The 26523-nt window shown below is 52.5% G+C and overlaps 10 protein-coding genes across 10 annotated transcripts; 5 read left to right on the top strand and 5 right to left on the bottom strand.

Moving 5' to 3' along the window:
- Positions 1 to 33: 33 nt before the first annotated feature.
- BDW74DRAFT_169520 (glycoside hydrolase superfamily) lies at positions 34 to 2360 on the bottom strand (the record flags this gene model as incomplete). Its single annotated transcript, XM_073727002.1, has 5 exons — positions 34 to 77; positions 661 to 914; positions 975 to 1103; positions 1370 to 1731; positions 2271 to 2360. The coding sequence occupies 5 exons, from the start codon at positions 2358 to 2360 to the stop codon at positions 34 to 36; spliced, it is 879 nt and encodes a 292-aa protein (XP_073581404.1).
- A 362-nt stretch (positions 2361 to 2722) lies between these two features.
- On the top strand, positions 2723 to 5303 carry BDW74DRAFT_169519 (putative 1,3-beta glucanase; the record flags this gene model as incomplete). The annotated part of the gene is made up of 5 exons (XM_073727001.1): positions 2723 to 2783; positions 2841 to 2971; positions 3008 to 3197; positions 3266 to 3769; positions 3844 to 5303. The coding sequence occupies 5 exons, from the start codon at positions 2723 to 2725 to the stop codon at positions 5301 to 5303; spliced, it is 2346 nt and encodes a 781-aa protein (XP_073581403.1).
- A 783-nt stretch (positions 5304 to 6086) lies between these two features.
- On the top strand, positions 6087 to 7052 carry BDW74DRAFT_180772 (class I SAM-dependent methyltransferase; the record flags this gene model as incomplete). Its single annotated transcript, XM_073729815.1, has 3 exons — positions 6087 to 6146; positions 6201 to 6484; positions 6551 to 7052. 3 exons carry the CDS (start codon positions 6087 to 6089, stop codon positions 7050 to 7052), a joined length of 846 nt encoding a protein of 281 aa, XP_073581402.1.
- A 30-nt stretch (positions 7053 to 7082) lies between these two features.
- On the bottom strand, positions 7083 to 8610 carry pfa4 (putative palmitoyltransferase with autoacylation activity Pfa4; the record flags this gene model as incomplete). Its single annotated transcript, XM_073733317.1, has 5 exons — positions 7083 to 7523; positions 7573 to 7651; positions 7701 to 8000; positions 8050 to 8221; positions 8273 to 8610. The coding sequence occupies 5 exons, from the start codon at positions 8605 to 8607 to the stop codon at positions 7114 to 7116; spliced, it is 1296 nt and encodes a 431-aa protein (XP_073581401.1). The 3' UTR covers positions 7083 to 7113.
- A 283-nt stretch (positions 8611 to 8893) lies between these two features.
- BDW74DRAFT_180770 (putative DNA mismatch repair protein) lies at positions 8894 to 11532 on the top strand (the record flags this gene model as incomplete). Its single annotated transcript, XM_073729814.1, has 3 exons — positions 8894 to 9300; positions 9349 to 9728; positions 9773 to 11532. 3 exons carry the CDS (start codon positions 8894 to 8896, stop codon positions 11530 to 11532), a joined length of 2547 nt encoding a protein of 848 aa, XP_073581400.1.
- Positions 11533 to 12658: 1126 nt separating this feature from the next.
- On the bottom strand, positions 12659 to 14097 carry BDW74DRAFT_62611 (D-isomer specific 2-hydroxyacid dehydrogenase family protein). The gene is made up of 4 exons (XM_073733316.1): positions 13829 to 14097; positions 13707 to 13773; positions 13351 to 13634; positions 12659 to 13288 (listed from the first exon to the last, which is right to left on the bottom strand). Exons 1-4 carry the CDS (start codon positions 13974 to 13976, stop codon positions 12705 to 12707), a joined length of 1083 nt encoding a protein of 360 aa, XP_073581399.1. The 5' UTR covers positions 13977 to 14097; the 3' UTR covers positions 12659 to 12704.
- A 2045-nt stretch (positions 14098 to 16142) lies between these two features.
- BDW74DRAFT_158306 (uncharacterized protein) lies at positions 16143 to 16758 on the top strand. The gene is made up of 2 exons (XM_073725289.1): positions 16143 to 16399; positions 16457 to 16758. Exons 1-2 carry the CDS (start codon positions 16382 to 16384, stop codon positions 16706 to 16708), a joined length of 270 nt encoding a protein of 89 aa, XP_073581398.1. The 5' UTR covers positions 16143 to 16381; the 3' UTR covers positions 16709 to 16758.
- Positions 16759 to 18576: 1818 nt separating this feature from the next.
- Positions 18577 to 19665, top strand: BDW74DRAFT_180767 (uncharacterized protein; the record flags this gene model as incomplete). The annotated part of the gene is made up of 1 exon (XM_073729813.1): positions 18577 to 19665. One exon carries the CDS (start codon positions 18577 to 18579, stop codon positions 19663 to 19665), a length of 1089 nt encoding a protein of 362 aa, XP_073581397.1.
- A 1722-nt stretch (positions 19666 to 21387) lies between these two features.
- On the bottom strand, positions 21388 to 22478 carry BDW74DRAFT_158299 (uncharacterized protein). Its single transcript, XM_073725288.1, has 2 exons — positions 22197 to 22478; positions 21388 to 22131 (listed from the first exon to the last, which is right to left on the bottom strand). Exons 1-2 carry the CDS (start codon positions 22402 to 22404, stop codon positions 21674 to 21676), a joined length of 666 nt encoding a protein of 221 aa, XP_073581396.1. The 5' UTR covers positions 22405 to 22478; the 3' UTR covers positions 21388 to 21673.
- A 192-nt stretch (positions 22479 to 22670) lies between these two features.
- Positions 22671 to 26218, bottom strand: BDW74DRAFT_186849 (uncharacterized protein; the record flags this gene model as incomplete). The annotated part of the gene is made up of 3 exons (XM_073731328.1): positions 22671 to 25360; positions 25420 to 25862; positions 25916 to 26218. 3 exons carry the CDS (start codon positions 26216 to 26218, stop codon positions 22732 to 22734), a joined length of 3375 nt encoding a protein of 1124 aa, XP_073581395.1. The 3' UTR covers positions 22671 to 22731.
- Between the last annotated feature and the right edge of the window lie 305 nt (positions 26219 to 26523).

Here is a 26523-nt window from a genome sequence, read left to right as displayed (position 1 = left end):
CAATTGGACCAGGCCCGCTCTGAATTATGTGAATCATAGCGCAATGTCCTTGGCGGGGATAAGAAATCCCGGTTCATCTCGCAGTAGCCCTCACTACTACCTGACACAGACGTGATCATGGCTTTGTCCTTGTCGTCATCGAGGATGGGGCATATATCGTCTGTTCTACCACACTCCGACAACGGCGACCGCTGGACCTGATTATATAGCGCCGTGGCCTGCTTTTCCGAATGCAGCACGCAGCCTCATACTCCTTGTGGCAAAGCCCGCCACTGAGAGAGCCAATCTCGAACATGTCGGCTGGGCACGATGAGTCGCAGTTGCCGTTGTTGTGGGTATACCATCCACATCTGACGCCATGGTCCTCTGGGCAACAAAGTGTACGCGTGGATTTATCAGGGCAACTATGACTATCGAGCATCAAATCCCCGCTTTTGGCCGCCGAGTCCGATCGACTAACGGCCACATAAGGAGATTGGCAAGTCTCTCCACACCCCGTCCAACGGCATTGCCTACTGCGCTCTTTTTTAACAAGAGTGAGACTACCGTCCGATACCCTTCCTATTAGGCGGGTCGTCGCCTTGAAGTTTGGTGTTGCAATACCTGCCGCCATCTCCGCACCAACCATCCTCGAATATGTCCCATTGGATGTGTCGTGACTGACAGCCCACACCATGACACCGCCAAGGCAAAAGTCTTTGGCAAAGTCCATCTTGAGTCGGAACGTCTTCTCGTCATCGTAAATGACCCATTGGTCATCCCATACGAGTATTTGAGCTGCGGACTCCTTATCAAGCTTTGGAGAGATGCCACGTTCGACACGAATCTCGTCAAGCTCGCTGTTCATAAGGCTGCTTGTTTCGAGACTGCAGTCTCCCTTCTGGCCACCGGATGTAAACAAACAACCGGGCTGACTGGATATGTCTGGATTAGCACATCTAATCACAGATACCGGATACCGAAGGGGAGCTGACCTGCAAGAAGTATCCGCTAGAGCGAATGTCCGTCCGTAAAATACCATACCAAGGACTACCTGATCAGGGCTTATGTTGTAGCGCCAGAGCAGATCCATAACGTCACGTACCTCCGTCAAGTTGGTATGGCTGTCCAGAAAAGCTCCGGTCCATTTGTTATCTGTGCATCAACTTAGCTAACAGATCAACAAATTGGCAATCGGCAATGCAGGCCTAGTTTACCTCGGTCCCATGCGCCGTGAAGGTCATAGGACATGTAATTGAAATAATCGACATGCTTCGCCAGATTTCCGATATCGAAGTGTTGCAGATACCAGTATGATGTAGGCAGGGTCAAGCTTGTCTCATTCCGACCACCTGTGGCCTGCGAGGCGTTTTTGAGGTTGGCCATAAACTTGGGGAAGTTGGCAAAATCTTCCACCCGACCATTGCGATCATCTGCTGCCGGATATTCCCAGTCGATATCCACGCCATCAAAGCCATACGTCGCCATAAAAGAGATTAAAGATTTGAAGAACTTCCTCTGATTGGCTTCAGATGCAGCAAGGTCAGAAAAGGTGGTTGCTGTTGGACCAAAATCATTGAAGCTCCAGCCTCTAATTGCGATAACAACTCGAAGAGAAGGATCGCGTTGTTTCAAGTCAGTGAGCCGAGTCATAAGTTTTGCCTCGCTCGGATTAGGCGGGATGACTTCGAACGTGTCCGGATCAATGGAAGCAAAAGCGTAATTGAGATGTGTGTATATTTCCAGTGGAATCTGCTCGGGCCAAAACGCATTGCAGACCCTTGTGGGAGCCCAGCCTCATAATACCCTACCACGCGTTGTAGAGTCCGATCTGTTCCACAGAAGCCGTATTTGCTGCAACAAACCTTCAACGGACACGTGGTAGCGTTTGCGTATTCGGTGCCCCAGTCGCCGGGATCGCATTCGGATTTTTGGTTGCACGACGAGACGCTGTTCTCGGGGCCACAGTCTAGGTGTTGCGAGCCACGGTCAGTACTTGGTGCGAGTATCCTATGCTATAGAGGCTCTTACAGTCAGGTCCCATTCCACATACTCCGAACTTGGAGCAGCAACCAGTTTCGCATGGCTTATCCGCGCTGCACTCGGCCGTCGACGTATAATCGCAGTTTGCAACGCAGACATCGGCTCCCTACGAGAAGATAAAACGGAATTCATTAGCACGAACTCTCTCTTTGCGAATGTTTGGTTTCCAGCGAAGGCAATACTCACGCAGTGATCGTCTCCAGTTCCACATACTTCGGAAATCAGCAGTTCACAACAACACAACTGACCTTCGCGGGGTGTAAAACCGCCTTGCAAATCCACTGGGACTGGGCATGGACGATGCAGGATATTGCCATTGTCGAGTGTGGAACCGGCATCGTGATCACTGGAGGGGTAAGAAATCCAGCTCGCATCCTTCATCCACCAAGCTGACTCGGACGATTCTAAGGCCGGCGGGCCTCAGAGTACTGGACAATCCGTCGGCTCACTGATCATTGCGGACGCAATTTTTGGCGAGACTCAAACTGCCATTGTGACCTCACTGCTTGCAGAAAACTCAACATCTTTCCTTCTCCAGAATGCCGTCTTCGCTGATATTGAGGTTGGCGTCCTGGATAGCGTTCATGGCCGCACACTACTAGCCGGTGGCGGTTGGACGGAGATCGACTCCTGGGGCTTTGGGCGTGTAGCAACATCAAGCACAAGCAGCGTGTTCTATAACGGTGAGGACATCCCCGTCATGAACCGGACGGGCCTCTTAACGACGGAGGGATACGATAAGCCGAACTACTTCCAGCGCCGTCGGCCAACTTACAAGTATATCGGCATGAGCTAGGTTATTGATGCCAAGGAGTGAGGTGCAGTCGGCGATGGCAGAACAGATGACGGGCCGGTCCTGAATAGCATTCTGGACAGGGCGGCTAACATGCCCGCAATCGTGTTTATCCTGTATGGTGTCTACGTTATCAAGGATACTCTCCATGTTCCGGTCAACTCGCGAATAGTAGGTCAGGCATGGTCTCAGATCATGGCTAAGGGGCCCAAGTTTGAAAACGAGCTTGAGCCGCGCGTGGCCGTGCAGGTTGGCAAGCCTAGTGATGTTGGTGTGGTTGAGATTCAGAGCATGATGTTTACATCCTCTGGCCCTACGGCTGGAGCTATCTTGATGGAGTGGAATGTCCATGAGTACTCGCAGGGCGCTGTGGGCATGTGGGGTGGGTTTTCCTCTTACTTCCTCAGTCCGCCCTACAAGAACAACTACTTACCCGTCCGATTCCGGCAGATTCGCATTTTCGAGTTGGAGGTGCTGCTGGTCCTGGGCTACAATCCAGCCAATGCCCCAAGACGGACGGTACGGTCCGTGAGCAATGTAAGGGAGCATCACTTCTCCTTCACTTCACGCCGCAGTCATCTGCATACCTAGAGAATATCTGGGCATGGACTGCTGATCACGACATGGAGAAGAGCACGCAAGACCAGATCTCTGTGTACTCGGCGCGAGGAATCTTGGTGGAAAGTCAGGGGCCTACTTGGATGTACGGAACAGCCTCTGAACACAATGTGCTCTACCAGTACCAAGTTTCTGGGGCAAAGAATCTGTACATGGGTATGATCCAAACTGAAACCCCGTATTTTCAACCTGGTCCGAAGGCTCCGCATCCGTTTAGCACTGGGCTGTTTCCTAATGATCCGGACTTTACCGCATGTTCTGCGAGCTCGGTGACTTGCGCCGTTTCCTGGGCGCTCCGAGTTATTGACTCGACCTCTGTGTATGTCATGGGTGCCGGTATGTCCTATCCCTCTCTCTCTCTCTTTCTCTCTCTCTCTCTCTCTGCAAATCCGCCAGCTGATATCATTAAGGCCTCTACAGTTTATTTTCCAACTACAACCAGGACTGCCTTGATACCGGCAACTGCCAACAGCACGGCGTGGAGATCTCTCAAAGCACCGACACCTGGCTCTACAACCTAGTCACGAAGGGGGTCGTGGAGATGGTCTCGCCAGTGAACGAGGAGCCAACCCTAGCAGCCGACAACGTCAACGGCTTCGCCTCCTCGACTCTCGCCTGGGTCCGAGGCGAGGACGACACAATCGGTGAGCGAAAATTCTCCGGTTTTCAGCTCTACAAGACCGAGACCCTCCAATCCCTCCACCTGACCGACACCTGCGTCACCGCATTATCCGAAAAGATCCTCTGCAGTGACTATCTATACATGCTTCGAGACCCAGGCATCGGGCAGTACATCGAGGACTCCGCACTCGCAGACATTACCTGCGACGCCGGGTGCGGCGCCAGCCTCAAACGCTACTACGACAACGTGGCCCAAAACTGCGGCAACCAAACCGTCGGCTCGTCGAAACCCACCAAACTCGGCGGCACAGTCTACGCAAACTATAACATGACGTGCCTCAAGGACCCGTCCACAAATCGCTACTGCACCACCGAAATTGTCGGCTTCACCACCGTCGACAGCGTAAGCATGATGCCCCGCGACGAAATGTGCTCGTACTGCTACACCTCCCTCCTCCAAATGCGCCAGGCAAGCCCCTACGCCGCATACAGCGACTACGACCGCGAGGCCCTTCAAACCGTCCACGCCGAATGCGGCCTCTCCGGCCCAACAGACCCGCACAAACCCCTCGATATCTCCACTCCACCCCTCGAACCCATGTGCGTCTCCGAAATAACCTACACCACGGAAGCCGGCGATACCTGCGACTCCATCGCGCGCCAGTACAGCGTCGCCTCGGCAGCGGTCATCTACGGGAACCCCACGCTACTCGCAAACTGCTCGGCCCTCGCGCCAAACAGGGACCTGTGCATCCCGCTCTCCTGCGAAACGCAGTACGAAGTCGCCGACGCCGACGACTGCTGGAGGATCGAGTACGAGCAGGGTCTGATCCCTGGCGTCGTCCGCAAGTACAACAACTGGCTTGATTCGGACTGCCTGAACCTCCAGTCTGCGCGGGAGATCCTCGGCAGTATCCTCTGTCTCTCGCCGCAGGGCGGGAAGCACACCTCCGCGGGTAATAGTATCACGACAGCCCCCACGAGCACGGGGTACGTGAATCGGATCGTGAAGCCTCCTGAAGGCGCGGCTGTTGCGGCGGGCACAACTATGCACTGCGGTGCTTGGCATACAGCTGAGGAGGGCGACTCCTGTGTAGAAATCTGTCTGGACAGCGGCATGCCGTCTAGTCTGTTCCGCAGTGCGAATCCCTCGTTGGCCGGTGGTGATTGTAATGCGGAGTTGGTGGCGGGGCAAGCGTACTGTGTTGGACCGCATCCGCACTGGGACGATGATGCGTATTGGGCTTAAGGCTTAAGGATCCGTCGGCGGCTACTCCCTCTCGACCGGGCTGTGGATCGTTACGGGTCCGTAGGTTCTTTAGCTAGCTTCCAAGAATAAAATAGAATTCAGGCCTCCAGAGTGGGTATCAGGATGTCCCTAGGCTATCAAGTCAGTACTATACCGGTAGGTATTACCGGTAAAAGTACTTCATGGACCGCTTTCAGTCTTTTGTGCCCAAGTGGCTGTTATAATATACCACCCCTCAATAATAATGTTTTTAGGTAGTATCTAAGTTCCGGTTTGACGGGACCGGCATCCTCTACTGTTCGTAGCACGCATTTTCATCCAACTATATATTTAAGCCTACCCGGAGCGCTCCTGCCAAACATGATAAGCTGGAAGTCTCTTGAGTTTACAGGCACTGATGTCGCATCCAATTGCTGGCAGTTGCATTGTATAAAACTTATTCTTTCTAGCTTTAAAATATACATTGCGGTGCCATGTACAAGGGAGTACCGTATACCCGTAGCAGCTCCGACACCTGCAAATGCCCCAACAGCCAAGCGGGCGATAAGCGCCTCCGGCATCGGAGCCGGCGTACAGGTACTCCGCATCTACCTAGGCAGGTATAAAGAAGATCGCTCTTTTTAGAGTTCGAATGGTTTTACACATATTTCCAAGGCATTCTACTTCGCTTCAAAGATTTTCAATCTATTTTAAACCGTTGAAAGCCTGTGTAGCAAGATATATTGTCGAGGTATACCGACCTAGCAGCCAAGGACCCTATCGACTACCTACCTAGGTATCAACATGACTTCACCAACCCAGGACCCAAATCAATCTGCGCAAAAAGATAACTGGTCTTCCGAGGTATGCCATCCAAGCATGTGCCTTAACCTCGATTCAAAACTAAACATCTTCAAGGCCTACTCAACATCCGCCTCCTTCGTCCCAAAGCTCACGCAAACGCTGCTGCAATACCTTGACCCGCAGACAACCGATAGAGTCCTGGATATCGGATGCGGCGATGGCAAGTTTACGGACCTGTTCCTGCCTCACGTCTCCAACGTCCTGGGCGTCGACTCGTCTCCGGCCATGATCGAGGCCGCAAACAAGGGTTACGCCGGTGACAAAGCTTCGTTCAAGGTTCTGGACTGTCGGTATCTGGAGACTGATAAGGAGGTTGTGGATGGGAGCTGGGATAAAGTGTGAGTTTGATCCCATTCGTATCATGTTGCGCTAAAAGAGGACCTGGTTATTGATTGATGGTAAAGTGTATCAAACGCCGCCCTGCACTGGATCCTCCGCGACGAGAGCACGCGCCTCTCAACCCTAAAAGGCATCCACGCATCCCTGAAACAGGGCGGCTCCTTCGTCTTCGAAATGGGCGGACACGGCAACGTCGCCGAGATCCAAGGCGCAATGCAGTACGCGCTCTTGCGGCACGGCGTACTAGTCGAGAGAATCCGGGAAGCGTACCCCTGGTTTTTTCCCTCAGTGCCTTGGATGACAAGCACGCTTGAGAGTATCGGGTTTAGAGTCGACAAGATGGAGCTCGAGTATCGGCCGACGAAGCTGACGAGCGATGCTAATGGGGGGTTGGCGGGGTGGGTGAGGCTGATGGGGGTGGCGTTTCTGGATGTTGTGGAGCCTGAGAAGAGGGAAGATGTTGTCAGGGAGGTCTGTGAGGTGCTTGAGAAGACGGTTACCCGGGAGGAGGATGGGAGTCAGTGGCTTGGGTATGTGAGGTTGAGGGGGATTGCTGTGAAGGTGTAAGTTTGTGGTTTTGATTTGACGATATTCCTTTTTGAAAGTGTATGTGAGTAGCCCACTAGCCTCAATGGGATAACTGCTGTTGCTTCTTTCGTTGCTGGATCAAGATCGCCAGCGGTATATCCTCTTCATCGTAGAACTCGACCTCTTCGTCAACGCCGAAATCGCGGAGTCGTTCACCTTCAGAATTCTTCCAACCTTCTTCGCCGTGATCGGAGTCCTCATTCTGGATGTCACTGTCCGCGTCTGATGACTCATTCGATGTATTGTCAAATCGTGCATGGAACGGCTTGCGGCGCTCAACTTCGGCCAGGCCTCTTCGGCGTCTCAGGTCTGCTTCTTGTCGCTTTCTGAAGGCTTCGACTTCAATATTGCTACTGATGTCTTTGTTACCGTACGTAGAATCATTGCGCTGGTTACTAGGCGGGAGAGGAATTCGATCTGGGTCTGGTGGTGGCCACGAAACAGTGGGGTCTTATTGTGTGAGCAGGGCATATTTTAAAAGCAAGGCAGTATAAAATACCTTCAAAGCCATTCTCCTCAAACTCCAAGCCGGTACTCCGATTCGGTGTCCTTGCTAATGGCCAAAACCAGCTTAGCACCTGGGAGATTGTCAGCTGCGATGACACAATTTTCTATCAGTCGACGTACATTAGCACTCCCGCCCATTCCAGCCTTGATATTCGACAATATCCCAATATCATAAGGGAACTCTTGCTTGGCTATGTGCACACGGACACCCCCTGGTCCAATCAGGGAGCCCCCAAACCGCCTGGCCCGTCGAAGCAGGGTTTCATGCCGTTCGATCTCCCAAGATTCAATGGTAGTTGTGTTTGACCCAAGCGACCAGAGAGTCCTGAGAAGAAGCAGAGTAAGCGCAAAGAGAGTCATACTATTAGTGACGAATAGGATGAAAAGATGGCCAATTTGCCCCATGCTAGGTCCCATGTACTGCAGAGGTTAGCCATCATCATTACGGTGCCCGGCGAGGTTCCCTTACACTAGGCAGGTTCCTTGAACCCCAGATCTTTGAGACGCGCACCCACAGCCGAGTCTCGAGATAGGCTATCCCGACAACTGCCCAGAACAGGAATCGCACGAAATGCGGAAAGGTAAAGTGCGAGACGCAGTTGGTGGTCCATGGACAATGATGGTCCATTTTTGGGATGCATCTATACATATCAGTATGTCCCTTCCTCAGAAAGAAAAACAATGGAACGTACCTCCGACACGTTTTACAGTGATGTGCTCTTGGCGGCTTAAATGCCTCGCATCTCCGGCACCACCGTTGACGGCCGCTCGCTTGATCAGCCTCCAACTGCTTACGGTCCGCCGGCGCCCAATCCTTTGGCACGCGCCCCGGATCAACCGTGCAAGAGCGGTAGTAGCAGATCCAAATACAGATTGCAAGAATGTTGATGCGCCATACTTCGTCCTTTGTGAGTGGCGCGTCCTCAAAATACAGAAAGAAAGGCTGCGACGTGTACGCGAGGAATGCGATCAGTATACACACAGAAGGAATCGCAAGCCGGGATATTGAGAATGACGAGCACAACATTTTCTATCTCGTCAGCCACGATCAATGTCGCAGATGCTGACAGGAGATGGAATCTTCTGATGTTTTGCTGGCGAGAACAGGCTGCTGACTCAGCTCGGCACGTGCGTCCAGGATGTTGATTGACGTGCGTGGAAATAGTTTCTCTTGCTGTTCTCTTCATCAACTTCCATCAATTGCTCCCGGTAGAGCATCTAGATTCCATCTTTATATCTAATATATCACTGTGCAGGTCACTCACTAGGCTATAGCTGACCCATGAGCAGCCAATTGGCCGACCGCGACGAAGATGCCGATTGTGGCTCTTCCACCCACTACGGTTCGGGCCATTGGCTCATCGTCCATTATCTCTGACCCTTACTCCCTGGCAAAAGAGCTGCTAGACAACGCATTGGACGCTTCGGCAACCTCTATATTCATTGAGATCTCGCAAGACACCGTCGACCTCATCCAGGTCAAAGACAACGGATATGGAATACCTACAGCCGATCACGGTCTTGTATGCAGACGCACCTTCACCAGCAAGATCCATACAGTCGAAGACCTACGCAATGTCGGTGGAAAATCGCTCGGCTTTCGAGGTGAAGCGTTAGCGAGCGCCGCTGAGATATCTGGTACTTTGACGGTCTCCACCAGAGTCGACAAAGATCCCGTTGGCTCGTCGTTGAAGTATGGGAGGAACGGAGAGCTGGTCAGGTACGTCACCAATCTAGATCCATGCTATGCTCAGAGGCTTATTTGCAGCACGGAACATGTCTCCCATCCCGTTGGCACGACTGTTCGCGTCTCGAACCTTTTTCGGCAGATACCGGTTCGACGACAGACTGTTGTCAAGAACGCTAAGAAAACGCTTCTTCGAATCAAGAAGATGGTCCAAGCATATGCCTTGGCGAGGCCGTCCGTCAGGTTGTCCTTCAAGGTCTTGAAGGCCAAAAACGAGAGCGGCAACTGGATCTACGCTCCTGGCAAGAATGCTACGCTGATGGAGGCCGCGTTAAAGGTCGCCGGTACCGAGGTTGCTTCTAACTCTGAACTCAAGGAGTGGCCAGTCTCTGATCAGGTCGACGCCTTAAGAGACGATCCTAGCTACAGACTCTTTGCGCTACTACCAAGGCTTGGCTCAGGTATGTCACTTCACCAATGCTGGATACTTCGCTAATAAAATTAGACTTCACCAAATTCAACAACTTAGGTCAATATATCAGCATCGACGGCAGGCCGCTTTCGTCAGGACGAGGTGTTGCGCAAGACATTGTCAAGCTTTACAAGAGCTATCTACGTGCTACAGCGTCACGAGATGGCCTTTCTCCACCAATTACCGATCCTTTTCTCTGCCTCCATATTCTTTGCCCTGAAGGGACATACGATGTTAACGTCGAACCCGCCAAGGACGATATCTTATTTGAAGATCAGCAAGCTGTCCTTTCTCTTGTAGAGGGTCTTCTACGTGACAGTTATGGAATTCAGCCGGATGCGCAGGCAGACCATGAGTCGACTGCGCAGCCCAGAGAGTCTCCCCGCCCGAATGGATTCGAAGCACTCCTTTCCGCAAGGCCCCAGGTATCGACACGCCCAATCCCTACTCCAGCCGCTAGTCATCAAGACAGAGGCTTCGTGAGTGCCCGCTCGATCTCACGTGCAGAGCCCCGTTTCAGTCCTCCAGAGCCTCAAAACCGCTCAAGACAACCCAATCGCTCTTCTTTCTCTCGGTTCAACAACTCAAGGATCTCGAATGCGCTATCTGGGGTAGATGCACAAGGTCAACGGCGTCCAGTCCAATATAGAGAGACGCACTCGCCAACTGCCGATTCTAGTCTCAGAGAGGCAAGAAGGGCCAGTAACTCCAGCGCTATCCTTCCCACTCCGGCCTCTAGTGAGGACTCCCCCTCGAGTCGAGGTCCATCCCAGTTTTCACCGACAACGCCGGTGCGAGATATGCGACAAGAGCAGCGGGAAAGGGACAAGGAACGCTACGGTAGCGGATCCTTGGATACCTGGTTCCTGAAACTATCTCAGGCATCGCAGATTTCTGTGCCTACCGATCAAGGCGAAGAGCCCTCCCTATCTCAACTCACGCAAAGCCGCTTTGGGCCATCGAGCCGCAGCCCGAACCACTCGTTAGCCCCCAACACCGGACCACTCCAACCTCAATCTATAACTCGTTCCACGAGTCCGATGTTAGACCTCGACTCAACCCCGCCCCCTCCACGCGACCTAGCGCAATCCTCAAAGTTCGTGAACAAGCCCGGCCTCCCCGTCCTCAAGCAATGGTCCGCAAGGCTCTACAACGCCTCCAATCCAAACGAGAACTCCGAGCTCCAGAAAGCGCTCGAGTTCGAAACGAGGAAGAAAGCCGCTATCCAGGAACGGCGGAAGCAGCTTCAGAACTCTGGTGCTTCAGTTCCAGCAAGCACAAACTCCCCTCATCAAAGCAGGTATCTTGCTGCTAAGGCTGCATTGAGCTCGCAGTCTGATTCTGTGCCGCGGGTCTCGATTGTTGGAAAAGCCATGACTTCCGGCAGCACTGCGAAACCGGTACTCAGTCCCCATGATCCGAGGGCATACCTCATGCGCATTCGGAATGATGGTCTCGGTAGCTCGAAGCTCAAGCGAATTGCTTCGGCCAAATTACCGTTCGAGAAGATCCCGGATGGATATGACTTGCATTCTGTTAGCCTAACCTGTCCCTTTGACCTACATTCGCTCCGTGCTTCTTACGAGACAATCTCGAAAAACGATCTATATACACGCTCTGGCGAAGAACTTGAGGGATTTGCATCGCCCTATTTAAACGCGGACATCAAGATATGGCATGCTCGGCTGTCAGGGTTGCTTAGAACACAAAATAAGCCGACTGACGGCCCTGATATTTCCAATGTGCAATTCGACTTCTCCGCTATATCTCAGATTTCTAGCAGTCCCGGATAATTCCGGCCAATATAAAACGATCATAGTCCCACTTCTGTCATTTGCCATGATCTTCGAGCAATCTTTGCCATTCGAAACATTGATCTAATTTTGCTCAGCTCCAATCATCAATATCCTTTTATGCTCGGTCGATAGCATCACCCATGCTGAGGACTAGCGAGTCTAGGTACGGCGCTCAACATGTGAGCGTTCTCAATCAATACCTCATTACCTTACTCGGCGCCTTCCTGGCCGCGCACAGAATCTGGTCCTATTGACCGCTTGCTGTTCGTGGCCCTATCCCATCAATGTGCGACATTTGCGGAGGCAATATATCTCAACAAGATCTACCACCGTCTGCCCTGGCTTAGCTTGACCGGATGGATTCGAGTCGGCTCCTTATACACCACATCCGCCTCCGCCTTCCAGCGTATATTCAAACTTCCTCGCCTGTTATCTGAGTAAGTCGTCCGAGGCTACATTGACCTATTTTGATGCATTTGGTTAACCTCAGGGAGCATAGGTTTACCCACTAAAAGTATATGTTATGGCATCAAACAAAACGCAGAATGTTCTTTCACATGTACGCCACGTAATAATAACTGCTTGCGCTTGTTTTCTTTGAAGCACTGAATTACATCGCTCTGCTTTTCTTTTTAGCTCTTGCTCTTGCTTTTCAACTGTGCCCTGATTTTCTTTGCTTCACTTGTGCCATTTCAGCATGTTTACTATGTCATAAGAGCATGTATCACCTCTCACATCATCACCACAACATCTAAACCCGACGAGTTTCAATACATCTTACCTTCAACTCCACTTTTTCCTCATTCTCAAGTCATACTTGAAGGCGAGGCAGTTATATAAAGATATGGCTACCATGTCTTGAAACCTGAGCCAAGCGAGACGAGGGCAGCGCTAGAAGAACTAAGTATGGACAGCCTTCTCCTCAACTTCAAAGAGCCATAGCAAGCATTCTCTCCGCAGTATAATTTGGGGTTCTCGTGGGACGCAAGCAGAGGCGAAGCCAAATACCTTCTTCCTGCTTCATCTAGCGTAAAGATAGCCTGTAGTAAGGCACAGCATCTTGATATCTATTCTTGATGGTCCCAATCTGTTCCATATTCTATTATACTAAAGAGACACATCTTGTTTAGCGATCGTCCCGACTACCTCAGTTGGTATAAAATAGTCTATCAGTAACCCCTCCCCCTCTTATACTCATTAATAAGCGGCACCCCATCCCTAACCCTCTCCAAGTTCTCCCTGACCACATCAAACGAGCGCACAAAGTACTCCTCGCCGAGAGCACTAACATGCGGACTAATCTGGATATTCGGCGCGTCCCACAACTCGTTATCCGTGGGCAGGGGCTCAGGATCCGTTACATCGAGCGCGGCACCACTAAGTTCCCCGGACTTCAGCGACGCAATTAACGCATCCTGGTCAATGACCTTCCCGCGCGAGATATTGGTGAGATACGGGTTCCGGTGCTTGGGGTTCTTGTTTGACGCTAGGACGGCGAATTCTTCTGCGCCGAGGAGGTGCGTTGTTGAGGGGGTTAGCGGGAGGGATACGACGACGTGGTCGAGGCCTAGAGAGAGGAATTCGTGCAGCGCTTCCTTGGACGTCCCGTGGTGCCAGGAATTCGGGAGCGTGCCGTCGGCGTCGCCGGTGCCGGGGATGATGTAGTGCGGGTCGCGGCGAGATTCGGGCGTTGGTTTGGGAGACGCTGTGTATGCGTAGACGGTCAGGCCTAAGGAGATGGCGACGCGGGCGACTATCACGGCGATCTGATCAGTATTCCCGGGCCAAAGTCATGAAGAGTGCGAAGTAGCCTACTCTGTCGTCCAATGCTCCCATACCCAAGGATACCGACTTTCTTTCCAACGTGGTCCTGAATCCCACTCGCATAGTCATTTCCCGAACCCCAGATATGCTTCTTCTGGTTTTCATACGTGATGTTGTATTTGCGCGATGCGACGAGCCAGTTCAACAGCGTCCATTCTGCGATTGGAGGCCCGTGGATACCGGAGCTTGTTGTTACGGGGATCGCGGAGTCGGTAAGCACCGGATCATGGATGACTTTGTCTAAACCTGCCGAGAAGAAGTGTATGAACTTGATGCTACGCGCGCCATTAGTGGGTATTCTTCCGCGCCGCGGTATTGGACGCTTCGTCAAGAACTGGTCGGCTTACTGCTTGGCATCGTCTGGCTCTGGGAGATTGCGCCCAGTGACAACAATGTGGGAATTTTTCACGATATCTTCAATCTTGTTAGATCAAGCTCAGGCTATGTAGATGGGGTATATTGCACTCACCAGCCGGAATCCGATCTTCCGGCTGCAAGGTCAAAAAATTAACCTCAGCATCCGGGAATTTGTTCCGGACGTCGTCAACGAAAGACTCCGCAAAGTCTTGACTGAAGACGACGAGAATTCGAGGTTTCGGAATAGCTGCGTCGCCCATGGTCGCGATCCTAGTGCACAAAAAAGCAACGTTTTCAACCGTTCGCCCAGCGACAGGGGGTATTATATAGGAAGCGGGGTTGCCATCCTTCTGCCCTTTATCTCCAAATCTAATGACTCAGCGCCGAGATTGTTGTAACTTTGCTGGCTAGATAACGTTGTAGTAATATCGACCCATGGTCACGCAAGAATTCATCATGCTAGAAGCTTTCTTGCGATCCTTGTTGGTTGGCGGTTGGGGTAGCTATACTAGAGCCCACATGGCGCAAAAGCGGAGCCTCGTGAGCCCATAGCTTCCTGTCATATCGCCAAAAGCAAATGCTGCGCCTGCCTGTTGAATAATCCTGGTGGTTCTTGAGTGTGTCTGCAGGGCATTTGTTGCCCTCCTACTCAACATTGGTACCATTCTATCGGGGTGCAATGGGACGGAACATATCATTAGTGAGACCATGGTTCCCGAAAACGGCTGCATGATCGAAGGAACAAGTTCAAACCTCAACTAAAGGCATACAATCTGCATGCTTGTGACGGTGGAAAATCGGTATGTACGGGCGACAAGTCGTTACCAAGGACGGGGGCATACGGAGTGGACAAGGTTCGCAAATCCGAGTATTGTCTGAACCCGTCGAGGACGATCGTGTAACACGAGCACAGGTCACTCTTTGATAGCCCTTGAATCGTCAGATTATCGAGCTTTTGCTTCGGCGGCATGATACAGCAAGAGCACCATGCCCACTCCCAAGTCGGTGGGAATCGAATGAGTGATCCTTGAATTTTCCACCTGAGCAGCGTTCTATCAAACTCAAACCAAAGTGATCCATTGTAAGGACTTTAACTGCGTCGTCAGATTGGTGTCTTGTCGCGCTAGTAATACAGAGCTCGAGACGTCGGTGTATGCCTGTACTGTACGACTTCCCCTCGCTTCTCACAGTAGCAGCGATCCAATAGTTCCCACCTCAATAGTCATGACATGGCTGAAAGTAACTGGCGCAAAGCTCTTCCGTGATTTTGGATGCGGCTCCAGTGCTTCGATGTCGCTTCCGGTTCCCCAAAGCTCAGGTCCAAGATCTGTTGGGCATGACAAGAAATCGGGCGGCCTGCAGACGGAAGGCACTATCCGTCCATGACAGCTCAGATGTCGCTGTTCGATTTTGCGGTGCACATGTCGATTGACAGGGGCAGTTCGATTGGCAGTTTGCTGTTCCACTGGAAATGTCGAGTAATGAAAGGTCTTGCAGCTTTGTGGTGTCAGATTCTCGATTGGCGGCGTGGCCGTCTAAGTAGGATATTTCAGGACCGAATCGACGTTCGCTGTTTTTGCATGATTGCTGGGCTCTTTCTGACCTGTGACCAAATTCTAAGGCCAAAAAGTCTTTGCCAGCTGATGGTGATACCCAAGTAGAATCCCAGTCTGGACCGGTTTTCTCAGAGAAAGTTGGTGCAACGTTGGGTTCTGAAAGTTACAAATATTCCTTCCAGTTGATCGAGCATCGAATCCTTGCGGAACGTTGCAATTATCGTGGTTCGTCCAGGTGTGAATAGAGAATGTCGGTGACTGGAGGCTGGCCAGTGACAATAAGACGTGAGGTCAACTGCGTCGGATATATAATCCGATGGCATTTTGTGGCTCGTCCGCAGCCAGAACAGGGTTTCCAAGGAATCTCTTTGTCAACCAGGGCGGAAAGCTTCGTCCACGTCTTCAGCATTGGGGTGCACTACACCTCAAGGATGAGCTGAGCGACTCATCAAATAAGTCATCTTAAGCGATTGCCATGGCGTGTTGGGCTGGCGCCGGACAATGAACCGGAATGTCAGAGCCTGCTTCAATCGAACCTTTGCGTGCTAAAGAGGACTAGAATCTCTCAACAGCCAGTATCGCGGCCACCAGTTGTGCTCAGTCAAGGAAACGTCACACTGTTAAGCAAGGAGTCGAGGACAACCTGCGACCTTTAGCGTCATTCGGTAGGCGGCCGAGGCCCCGCGGAATTCTGAATTCAAGGATCTGACAGTCGGTGACGTTCGCCCATCGCATGCGATCCCCGGGGCTGGGGCAGATCCCATGGCCCCTTACCAACTCAGGGTCATCCGGTCAAGGGAGGACCATCTAAACCAATGAGATGATGCAACTAGCATGATTAACAGCGCAAAGTGACGTGGACCTGGGTTCGCTACACGAGCGGTCCCCTGGCCCTGATCGTAGTTCAGTTATATGCCAACCAGTGCCCTCTCACGGGTAAAGTAACCTGACTGTCTGACATCTTATCTCCTACTTCTCCGCGGATTCTTGACCCCAGAGTCGGCGTCGCAGCGTTGTCGAAGTTATATTGAGCTGCAGCGATCGTCTCGCTCACAAAACATTCTTGACCACCGGTTGTTCGCATCGTCCATACGACCAACGGCTCCAAGATGCCTTCGCGGCTTCAGGTATGCGTTCAACAGGGATGTACTGCGGTATGCATCAGTAACATGTTCTTTCGACAGGACAACCACGACGAACCGGACCCAGACTGTGAGTTCCTAGAGGCCGAAGCCAGACGATACAAGCACGCAGTGATCTCACTCGTTGAGACCATCCGGGAAAATACTCCGGCAGAGACCCTGAGGCTTATCGACGCCATCCGCAACACCAAGTCGGTTGCAGAGGCCGCTGAGCTGGTGATGCAGCTACCATTCTCTGGGGGCTCATCAGGAGGGAACGTGCAAGGAGGAACCGGGGCGGGCACTCGGTCCTGAGGTCGAGGCTGCTTTCGTATCCCTTCGACAAGACTGGAGTTTGGGCCAGGAAACTGTCGCCACTTGAGCATCTTATATAAAAGTAGAAACATTCAAGACTATTAACAGCCTATCCGGTACGTTCATGGCGCTAGAATAGCGCTTGTTGTGTATTTGCGAAGAGGTTGACGAGAGCACCGTAAAGCCACTGGCGATGTCTGTATTTCCACATCATCATTACCTAATTAGCCTGTAATCATGTGCGTGCCTTCGTTCCCTCATTCTTTCCCTCGAGCACCCAACTCGATTCTTGTTGCAGAACGGACTTTATTTCATCCATCTCAATCAGGCCGGTACGCGCCTGTATACAATGGCATCTTTCGGTGGTAAGATCTTGGCGACTCGACTAGGGATATGACGCACAAACGCGACTTCGAGGTTCATCGACTCCTCAAGCCTGTGGAGTGCGGGACTCTACGGAGTACCTAGCCTATGATCATGATGATTATGTCTACCTCAAAGGGACGGCGATACCGAGAGTTCTAAGGTACTAGATAAAAGCTCACGCCCGGCTGTCATCACAAGCAGTCAATAATGAACTATGTATCACACTTTACTCCCCAGATACGGTGGGGAATGGTCGCCCGACGCCTATAGTTTGTCGAGTCGAGGCAACTGAGGTCTCAGATTGTTCAGCCAGCCTCACAGCATCGAGACCGAGCCTCAGGTCAGTGCGCGAACCTTCGCGTTTCTTGACTCCTTCACATTGGTTCGTATCTATACTTTCACGGCCAAGGCCTATCGCGTCTTTCCAGGGTCTCGCCCTCGGTCGCCCTGAGTCAAAATCAAGGCCAAAGAGGTGCGCACAGGTGCTCGTTGCCCAGATGACCACCATGGTTTACCATTGACCAGGACTAACTCCCTCGTGGCGTCGCCCGTAAGTCAATGTGGCTTGCCTCAATACATTAACGATAGTTAGCTATCCTCCAGTCACATGCAGCTATTTCGAGCTATCACAGCGAAGTTTGTGATCGGCGCATCCTCCAGTCGTGGCCTCGCCATTCATCGTCGACTCCTCGATCGCGTTCGTCTCTTCAGTTCCACTTGGCTCGGCGGCAAATTCCGCTTTTGACGCTCTTGAATGCATTGTTCGTCAGCTTCTCGTGTCGAATTTTGAGTCGTGCATCGTGACTCGTATCACTGGCATGATAGAAGCAAGCGGTGTGTGGCGGAGCTGCAACTTGAAGTTAACCGGTAAAAGGTTACAGTCCTCGACTGCATCTACATGACCAAGACGACTTGTATGCCCTGGTACAGAATGATTGGTACGTTCGAGATCCTTAGTTGCGCACGGAGTATATCAAATCCAACCTACGTGCCTCTCGGTTCCCATCAAAGCCGATCATGATTCCCGAATACGTACTTCTGCGTCAAGCACAATCCACGCAGACCCAGCCGACCCTCTGCAATAGTTCATGCCTTCGCCTCACTGGCTCAGAGCTGAAAAAATATTCCGTGGTGTTCCGGTGAGTTCGCCGAACCGTGCAGATCTGCAGCCCGCCATCCACCCTCGTCAGGGTCCAGCCGTCCCGGCAACTGGTCTGTGAGTTGGGCTTGTTTGGCAGGCTAGCCCAATACAGAGGTTTATCCACAGCGACATGCAATCAAAGTACGAGAAAATGGGGGAATAATGGAGCTTTTATCTCCGTGAAATCGCGTCTCCCGCGAGCCCCGTTCACCGTCACGCGACGGAAAGTTTGTTTTTGGCAGAGCGGAGATTGAGTCGCTTACAAAAAGGAGAAGCACCCTTCTGCATGCAAATGCTCTCGATTTGCTCTCTTGCTTCTCCAACCGGATATCGATAAGCCCCGTCAGTAAGGTAGTGAGCCATGGAACAAGAGCGATCAACGGGTCGCAGTCTCGCGCGACGTCTTCTGATGGCGGCGCTCGACCGCGAAGAAAAGGGATACCCTCCCCCAACGCAGACCCCTCCACCGATGATGGGAAGCCTAAGCTATGACCCCACCGTCGCAGCCCCAGAGTCCGCCGAGTCACGATCGAGGCACTTTACGCTCAATAGGACAGACGCTGGTGTCCTCATCCCACCAAGCGATAAGCTCCTGGTCTTCCGTGCATTGACCGGTATCGACACAGCGCCGGCACTGAATATCTCACACCATACACCACGGACAGCCCCTAACATCGGCATCTACACGCGGGTCGTGAAGGCCGAGACGCACGCAGCAAGTCGATACCGCTTCCACGCAATCCTGATCAACACCTGCCTGGGCATCCAGATCGTGGTAGCGGCTGCCCTGACAGCCCTCGGTGCTGCGCGGGGCCCCCACGACGCTGTAACCGCTTTCGGAGCCATCAACACCATCGTGGCCGGTGTCCTCACGTACCTAAAAGGCTCGGGGCTCCCAGACCGACTGAAACACTATCAGAACGAATGGCGCAATATCCGCGAGTATATCGAACAGCGAGAACGCGAACTATGTCTGCAGGGATGCGAGTTGGATGTCGAAGAAGAAATCCAGATCATCGAGCAAATGTACGAAGGCGTCAAGCGCGAGATTGAAGCAACGAAGAGCGGAGGCGATAATCGACCGGCTGGTCGTGATAGAACCACGCGACGTCCGTTCATACCGCAGTCCGAGCAGAGGAGGGAATATGCTCCGCGCCCACCGAGCTCAAGAACTCCAGGAGCTTTTGAGAAACATTACAACGAACCCCAACGTCAATATGCGCCTCGTCCGCCGAGTCCGGTGCGAACTTCAGCAGCTTTCGAGAAGCATTATAACGAGCCGCAGCAGCAATATGTGCCTCACCCAGCAAATCCTGTGCGATCCTCAGAGGCTTTCGACAGGCAATATAACGAGCCGCGACGGGATTACACGCCTCATCCGCCGAGTCCTGCGAGGATGCCGGAACCTTTTGAGAAGCATTACCAGACGCCTTCGACTCAGCCATACTAAACGAGGCCATAAAGCGAGGTGGAATCTTTGATGGATCACTTTTCTTTTGGCTTGCAGCAAACGACAGCGCACAGGTCTCGACAACTGGCTCGTGCCTCTGCCATGGCCTATTAATGAATGTACGATAATGCATAATAATAATTCAAACCCCTTCAGTCCATTTTTTCTACGTCGGTCTGTTCATATACGAGCTGCTACATGTCTAACTCTACAGGATTCTCAAACGAGCCAGGTCCAACCTCCTCGACGCTTCGGTCTCTGATCAGCGCTAACAGAGTCTATATCCTCTCCTTCCTCGCCTAGTTGTCACTCATGAGGCAGCCCTGCAAAAAGTCAGCAGCGGTGTTTTACTCGAGGGGTAGATGAACCTGGTCTTCTATACGACTTCCGCCTATGCATATTCTGGGATCATGCAAAAAATATATACAGTTACGCCAAAGCAATTCAGCAATAAACATCGAATTCCCACTCAACAAGGGTGTTGCAGCCACGACAATATTAGCTTCGTACGACTTCCAGCTGTTATGATGACCCCCTGCACGTTCTTGTTTGCCGCCGCAAGTGCCCAGGTCTAGCATCTCGCGGACCACAGCTATTGCTCCAAACTGGTTCCCCAAACTGTGTCTTCCGCTTTCTGCGCCACAAGAGCCCGGTACCATCTATATATAGCCTGGCGGTCAAATGCGAACCATTTGTCCGAGCGGGATGACAGTCAAGTCAGCATAGCCCGAAAATGCCCGCCGATTGCTCGTGTACTCGGACTGTTCCAGGGCTAGAGTGTTACCACCTCGTTCGAGGCGATATCACACCACTTTCGTCCCAGACGCGCGTCCGAGTCCGCGCGGGATCCGCTACCTTAGTATCCATGCCAGAGAAAGCAAGACACCTGTCAACCAACCCAACGCAACCCCGGCTGCTGAGCTCTGCGCTAGCTCGTTCAGTTTCATGTCATGCTACGCTATATCTATAGCGTCGATTCACCGGGAATGGGAACGTAAAACACGCCAGCGTGGCACGTCTTGGTTCTGCGCGCATCAAGAATGCAGACGCAGCAGAAGTGCCCAGATACATCTGTCGTATCGCGAACGGTCCAGTCCGGGCGAGTTGAGTCGTCGCCATTGCCATCGCTGCGGTGGTCCTCGGCCGCTAAAGTCGGAAAGAAGGTCATTTCGTTCTTGTAGAGCTGCGTTAAGAAGAGTGGTTAACTTGGAATATTGGAGCAATGACCACAGGGGTATGAATCAGCTGCACCATGAAGTAAGTGCGAATCCCTGTAGCAGGACCCCTCAGTAGTAACACGAGGTACTTCGCTGATGTCTCTGGGCGGGTACATCCGAACATCCTCTGTACCTTATCATACACTCTGCACCTACCCCGTACACCAGGCGCTACTTCCAATTCCCCCAGACTAAACGTGCATCTGCGTAACCGCCCTAATAACTGTACTCCGACTCCGAGTATGCCGTGCTACCACGATGATCACACCGGGGTCCGGGGATCACGAACCGAACCACCGGAGCCCCGGTCTCGGTCTCGGGCCCGGGGTCCAACTGTCTCTGAAACACGGCCAATAATGGGTGGCACGACCGGGATGATGTGCATGCAGATCAGGCCGCACAACCCGTCGGGGTCGGGGATTAGCCAATCTTAGACGGTGGAGGGTGCTGATCGTCTTATGGATCTATGGGTATGTAGAGGGAAGTCTATAAACATAAAATATATCAATAATGTAGTCGTCTATAAGATATGAGACGAGAAGAAAAGGTATGTATGTAGGTGAATGTAGGAAAATGCCGATTAGGTACACGACGGCGATGCAGATGATGCAATATGTGGCAGGCATGCAATGCAGGTAAGAAAATAGAGATGGATAGATGTTGGGTATAAACCGCTGAAGGAAAGAGAGAGAGCGAAAGACGAGAAAAGAAAGCAACTCCGGGAATCTATCCCACTAGGTAGCTATACAAGAACGTAGAAAGAAAGCGGAAGACAGTCTATATGTGCGAAATCAAAGCAAAATACTCAGGCCCATGACGACAGCACCAAGGGCACCAGCAACAACCCCCAACCCCCCACCTTGCACTCTCCAACTCCAGCCTGCGCCCGTATAAGCAGGCTCCTCCTCCGCACTGGGACTCCCCGTCGGAACGAGACTCAGGCTCGTGGGCCACAGCACAACCGAGCTCGTCGGGATAGGCGTTGGGCTAAGCGTGATGCTGCTGTTCGCCGAGTCCGATGACGTCGGGTGTCCCGTCGGTCGCGGGTGACCGTTTCCAAAGGTCTCGCTTTCGCTATCGGTTTCACTTTCGGTCTCGCTAGGCCTTGGTGGGTGAAAAGCCGTTGGCTCAGATGGGGGTCTTGTTGGAACGAGTGTGAGGCCGTATTCGTCCGCGCAGGCTTCGGGGGTTAGGTCGTTGGGGCAGCAGTAGGGGTCCAGCAGGCAGAAGGTGGAGGAGGGGCAGGCATCTACATTAACCCGGCTATTAGCTGAATCCGCTCTGTTTATGTGGAATTGAGTGCGGAAAACTCACATGTTCCTCCGGGACAGCAAGTCTGTCCTTCCGCTGGGTTGTAGCAGATGCCGCTGGTGCCGCAGGTCGGCCAGTCTGGTGGACAGCCTTCGGTGGTGACTGGGAGGAAGGCATTGTTGGCATCGGCGCGTTCGAGGAGCGAGACCGGTTCAGAGGCTGCAGTGGTCCGGCCCGCTAGCAGGGGGGCCAGGAGGGCGAGAGCAATCATCTATCAATCTGGTGGAATGTTGGGAGAAGAATGTGCGACAGTGATCATTGGAGAGCTGAGGAGAGAGGAGAGGAGAAAGGGCGGGATTGGGAATTGGGGCGGCGGGACTGACTCGACGCTAGCACGGAGGAACTGCCGCAGGGTCGTCGCAGATTTGGATTTAACCGCTTTGGGTCTACGTGAGGATAAACTCGGTCCCTGGTTTCAGGTTCAAATAATGCATAACATAACAATTAATGCTCAATTCATATATAGTATGGTCTGCTCCTAACTCCGTCAAGATAATCGATGCAAAGCGCCCAAGTGCCCTAGTTCATCAGTCATAACTTATAACCCCGCTAATTGCAGCCGTTCCCTGAGTGCTTCCATCTCGTCGCTCTCAGTTGGGCTGCTATTTTTCTTGTCTCTCAGCGATACAGAGCGATACTCGCTGTCGCCTCCGGGCGCGCCCACCGTCACCCATACAAATTTGCTGCTACCACCGCCGCTTGCATGAGCTCGCTCTTGTGTTCCTTCCCAAAACATCTCTGTGTCCGGCCGGTTTGGTGATGCCCGGCCGCCCAAACGTCCCTGTCGGATCCAGCTCTTCAAAACATTTTTGACAAATGCAATCTTCTCGAGAAATGAGTTCGCTTCAAGGACATCCCTGATCTTTTCGTCCAAGGGGCTAGAGCCTGCGCCATCGGCAATGCTGAGGAATGTGGCGATCTCGTCCGACACGACGGCTCGTGTGTCGAATCCAGATGGGTGCATTTTCCCCTTTGCCGCGAGATAACGCGCCGCAGAGGGAGAGAGATGGTAGAAGTCCATCCACGGCGATGAGCTCCTAGTACGACCAGGCGCCAGGACCAGCTTCGTGTGATCCGGGAAGTTGAACTGAAAAGCGCCATCACCAAAACCCCAGACGCCAACGTTGCCTAGCCTTTGATAGAACTTGACAAACTGCCCAGGCGCTCCAGCCACCGAGTCGTCCAGCAGTCCTTCATCGCCATGTCGACCAAGAGATCCGATCATGTACTTCCCAAACTGGTCAACCAGCTTAACACGCTTGATCTTCTCAGCATCCGCTCGCGCACGGCTAAGTCCAGAATCCATCCGAACTTTGACACCTCCAGTAGAGTCCTTCACCTCAAACATGGACGGAGATATGAGTGCTTTGCGGATACCGCCACGGCATTCGAGTAGGTCTTCGCTACAGTTTTCGTAGAATTCCACAGGCTTCCCATAGCGAGGCACGAGTTGGTCTGCCTCGGAGTATGGGCGCGAGTGGGTATCAGACTTCTCTTGGCTGCGAGCTTTGCGACGAATGTGCTTCTCCCCATCGCGCAATACTACGCCGGTTGCCGGTTGTCCATTCTCGGCTTTAAAAACGCAGCCAACGCTACCATCGTCCAGGACATATCCAATCCCGTACCGATTTGTGTAATCCACCCACTTGATGACATATGCGTGCGGCTGCTGCGACGGCCGTTCCGACATGAGTCGTCGTCGGGCCGATGAGCCCGGCACTAGGTTTGACAGCATATTCCGCAAATCTATATTCACGTCGTCGACAGACGACCCTGGCAATAACTCGCATGGGTCGTCCGGGTGAAGTAGGGCATGCAACCCAAGACTCGACCTGGGCTTGGTTGTAGATGACAGCGAAGCTTTAGTTCCCGATCGGCTTATGGGCTGGGACTGGGCTTCAAATCGTAACTGCGGAGCCGGCTCGTCCCTCTGCGACGCTTCAGGGTCGGGCTTTCTAGAGGTGTCTTTAGAGTCCTTGTGAGCCGATCGTGCAGACGTCTGTCTCGATCTTGGGGGCAAGTCTTCTAAACCTGTAGACACGGGCCGATCCTTTAGCACAGGGATGGGTGGAACAGCTACTTGGTTCGCAGCTTCCAACTTACGTGACTGAGAGCGCGTCTTTCCCACCATCAACATTCCCAGACCGTTGCTTGCTTGTGATGCCGGGGGTACGGCGTGGCTATCCATCCCTCGAATCGACCCTGTGCTCGCATATGATGCCGCAACACCGCGTCGTGTCCGAATCGGACGATCAGCTAATCCTCCAGTGGGGACGGGTGCTGCATGGCCTGCGTTAAGCCCGGTATCCCGCACGTCAGGCATGGGTTTCATGGTCGATATCGGTGGGTCGCAGAGCGAGGGAACTTTTCTTACGGTGCCCCTACCAGTTAGCGCCTGCTGTCGAAGGGATGCCGCATGACTTTGAGAAGCATTCCGCCGCTGCTGAGCCGCTACAAGTGCGGCTTGTGTTCTCGATTGAGATACAGTTCGCAGGGCTGTGCTACTGCTTTTGCTGGACAGAACGCTGCTTTCCAACCCGGAATCCTGCCGCCGCATGGGCAGCGACTCAGGGACACTCCAATCACCAATAAGATCATGAGGGTACTTGTAGACAATATCTTCTGGGAGAGGCATCAGCGGTTGAAGACCTTTCTCTTCCTCCGCAACGCACTCGGCAAACCCTGACTTGGAAGCATTGTGTCCAGCAGATTTCCGCGCCGTGCCGTCTGGTTTCCTCCCTACGCCACAGGAGCTGTAGAATGCTGCTTTGCACGTCCGATACCTTAAGATCGAATCATCCACATCCCTGATGTAACTCGAAAACTTCTCGTCGAAATCTAGACCATGACCAGGAGCCATATTGTCCCCTCGCGGCTCGGACAGCCTGAGCCAAGTTGGCTTCTGGACGCTGCACCCCGGTTCCAGCCGTTTAGGTATGCATCCATTGTACATGTTGAAGAACTCATGCTCGACAATGTCGTCTGGCTCTGGACGCTCTGACTCTTCGAGGTTAAGGCAGCAGCTGACCAACGACTTGGCCTCTTCTGGAATATCGTTCGCGCACTCCGTGTTTTTGGGCCAGACGTAGGTGAGATTTCGGACCTTTCTATATATCTCTTCTTGAGTTTTCGATTGGAATGGTGGATAGCCCGTTAGCATCGCAAAACTGGAAAAATGCGTTAGTCGTCTTGCTGGTTACCAGCGTTCGGTATCAGTTGGCCTTACCAAATCACGCCCAAGGACCAGATGTCTACTTTCTGTGTATGGCCGCCTTTGCTTCGGTCGAGAACTTCCGGTGCGATGTAGTTTGGTGTTCCACATAACGTCTTTCTCCTTTTCTCGTCCTTTTCTGACATTATCATGGCGGCCAAACCGAAATCGCCCACTTTGATGTCCATATTTCGGTCTAAGAACAAGTTTCCCATCTTCAAATCACGATGCGCAACATTCCGCTTGTGCAGATACTTCACCGCGCCGCAGAGTTGGATCATGAATCGTCGGACCTCTGGCAGACTCAAGCATTTCCGCTTCCGCACCATGTCCATTACTGATCCGTTGGGACATAACTCCAGGATCACATATATGCATTGGTCGAAAGCAAATGCCCGGTGGAAGCCGACGATGTGAGGATGGCGCATCTTCGAGTGTATTTGCAATTCAGTCCGAAACTACACAGCCTATTAGCTCCTACTCGAGGTTCCGGGAAACATTCACGCAATACCTTCTCTTGCATCTTTTTTTGGCCCATATCAGACTTCACAACCTTCATTGCAAATACGCGACCGTTGCGCAGCAGTGTCCCTTCGTAACAAATCGCGAAACCCCCCTTTCCAAGAAATCCGCCGGTCGAGTATCGCTCTCCATCCTCTCCGGGCTCCACAATTAGCGATGGTGGTGGCGGCGCATGGTTCTTTGCTGACGAAGCTTTCTGAGCGGCAGCTGCATTCTTGTCCAGGACTTTCCGCTCCATAGACACTTTGGGCTTTATCTTCTGGTTGGTCGACCGTGGCGATAAAGCTTCCATTGTTGGTCAAGGATTGCCACCTCCGTTGCTCCCTCGTTGTTGTCTTCGGCCCTCGAGTTATTATGGTATGGATTCCGAACAAATGCGCAGTCGGCTATTTCCAATGCATGCAGGCGTAGTGATCATCGATTACGACACGAACAGTGAATTGCAAAGCAGGCGGGGTATATGAACATGGATTGCTGGTAATCCTATCGGCATCCGTTTGTTAGTGCCCTGCCTTTCAAACCCCCCGCAGCAGGTAATGATACTCTCTCGGTAAGGAGAAGTCGGGGCAAGCTTACCAAAACAAATCAACAATGAAT

This window comes from Aspergillus multicolor (assembly GCF_047715735.1).
Source record: "Aspergillus multicolor strain CBS 133.54 unplaced genomic scaffold BDW74scaffold_23, whole genome shotgun sequence".
Taxonomy (NCBI): domain Eukaryota; kingdom Fungi; phylum Ascomycota; class Eurotiomycetes; order Eurotiales; family Aspergillaceae; genus Aspergillus; species Aspergillus multicolor.
Note: the sequence above shows the minus strand (reverse complement) of the source record. Positions and strands in the feature narration are given on the sequence as shown.